Source organism: Plasmodium falciparum (genome assembly GCF_000002765.6).
Source record: "Plasmodium falciparum 3D7 genome assembly, chromosome: 9".
In the NCBI taxonomy this organism is placed as follows: Eukaryota; Apicomplexa; class Aconoidasida; order Haemosporida; family Plasmodiidae; genus Plasmodium; species Plasmodium falciparum.
This window is the reverse complement of record NC_004330.2, coordinates 1,404,945-1,407,339: the sequence shown is the minus strand read 5'-3', so window position 1 is coordinate 1,407,339 and position 2,395 is coordinate 1,404,945. Positions and strand designations below refer to the sequence as shown.

At 22.7% G+C, this 2,395-nt stretch overlaps 1 protein-coding gene across 1 annotated transcript; it reads right to left on the bottom strand.

Moving 5' to 3' along the window:
* Window positions 1–317: 317 nt before the first annotated feature.
* On the bottom strand, window positions 318–2,148 carry PF3D7_0935600 (gametocytogenesis-implicated protein; the record flags this gene model as incomplete). Its single annotated transcript, XM_001352184.1, has 2 exons — window positions 318–1,184; window positions 1,477–2,148. The coding sequence occupies 2 exons, from the start codon at window positions 2,146–2,148 to the stop codon at window positions 318–320; spliced, it is 1,539 nt and encodes a 512-aa protein (XP_001352220.1).
* Window positions 2,149–2,395: the final 247 nt, after the last annotated feature.

Sequence of the window (2,395 nt, the reverse complement as noted above, 5' to 3'; positions counted from 1 at the left end):
TATATATATATATATGTCTATTATAATTACATAGCTAATATTATGCTTTAAGTCAAAATTTATAATATATATGTTATCGATGGCAAAAAATGATAAAAATAAATAACTAATTAAAATATAATAAAAATATGAATATTATTACTTACATACATATAAATATTTTTATTAAAAAAACACACCGAGACACAAAGGACATTATTAACAAATAATATATAAATATTGTGTATATATGAAAATGGTCCAAAAAAAATTTTTGGTAAACAATATAATTATATATTTTAAATATATATATATATATATATGTATATATCATTGTATTAATATAAAAACCCTTCAGCTATAGTATGTCCCATTTGGTATCTGTCAGCATATTGAGCCATTTCAAAGCTCCCTGGATATAATGAATTTTCACGTATAGAAGGGCCATTAATTCTATCGTAAATATTAGTGTCTGATCTTAATGAATGTCCATCTCGATGTATTGATATATTATGTTGAGTATTAGGAGTGGTTGTACCATATCTTTGTAAAAATCTAGATATATTATAATTTGTTAATGTATTATCTTGTGGTGCATTGAAATTATATGAATTTTGGTTTGTTGTATTTTCATTTGCTACAGATATATTATATTCAAAAACATGTTCTCTATCTTCTAATAAATTTGCATTTTCCAACATTTCAGGTACATCTTCAAATAATTCATCAATATTATTTAATATTATTTCACCATTTTCTATTATTATTTCATCCTCTCCTAATACAATATCACCTCGTATATATACAACATCATCTCTTGGAGTAGTTTCGATTGATGAATGTAATCTATCAACATCTGAAGATAAATCTCCAGTTTCTTCTATTTCTGACAAAGACCCTCCGTGTGCTATCATGGATTGTGTTTCTAAAGTAACATCATCATTAAAATTAATTAAATCTTCATCCACAACACTATGATAATCTGAGAAATCTGTACTAGCAGACACTTCATTTAAAAGTTCATATTCCATATTTGAATATTCTCCCAAGGGGTTACCATCATGTATAAAATCCGAGTTTTCATTTAAATCAATTTCTTCCATGCCATCATCTACTATTTCTTCCATAGTTTCTTCTCCGTCGGATGTCAATGCGTTTGAGTTTCTTGTATTCCTATTACTCGTAGCAACAGCTCTTGCGGACGTCTACACAAACAAAATCAACATAAATATATAAATGAATAAATAAATAAATAAATATATATATATATATATATATAACATGTACATATGTTTGTATATGTACGTGTTCAAATATATCCTCATAAATGAATAAATAAATATATATATACATATATAACATGTACATATGTTTGTATATGTACGTGTTCAAATATATCCTCATAAATGAATAAATAAAATATTTAAATATATATATATATATTTATTTATTTATATATCATTTATTTTTTCGTGCTTTTAAAAAAAAAAAACCTACATTAATTATCAAACTAGAAGCTAAAAGTATAGTCTGTATCAATGAATCCATATTTATATTGTTAGGAATACCCAAAATATGATTTGTGCCATTCAATGAATTTATTGGGACATTATTATGATCTACATTTACCAATATTCTATTGACATTATTGCTTCTACCATTAATAAAAAAACCCCTCGCTTCTAATTGTATTGGCTCCCTTACTCCTCCTAATATACTCCTGTTGTTATTATTAGTCGAAGAACCAAAAAATCCATTATTTAAAATATTTCCACTGTTTTCTATATTATTACTATATTGATTATATACATTATTTAGACTATATCCACTATTTAGACTATATCCACTATTTAGATTATATCCACTATTTAGATTATATCCACTATTTAGATTATATCCACTATTTAGATTATAATCATTATTTTGATTATAGTCATTATTTTGATTATAGTCATTATTTTGATTATAGTCATTATTTTGATTATAGTCATTATTTTGATTATAATCATTATTTTGATCATACTCATTGTTTTGATCATACTCATTGTTTTGATCATACTCATTGTTTTGATCATACTCATTATTTTGATCATACTCATTATTTTGATTATATCCATTATTTTCGTTATCTTCATTATTTTCATTGTTTTCATTTCTTTCTTCTAACATGGTGAATATATTTTCTTCGTCCAACTGTCTTACCTTTTTTTTTAAATAAATAAATATAAATATAAAATAGGGAAATATATATATATATATATATATAAATATATTTTTTTATATAAAAACTATATCTATATTTAAAAGGAATACGAAAATTTCATAAAAATATATAAATATATATATCTATCTATATATAAAATAAATAAATATAAAACAATATTTTTCTTTTCTTTTATTTTATTTTATTTTATTT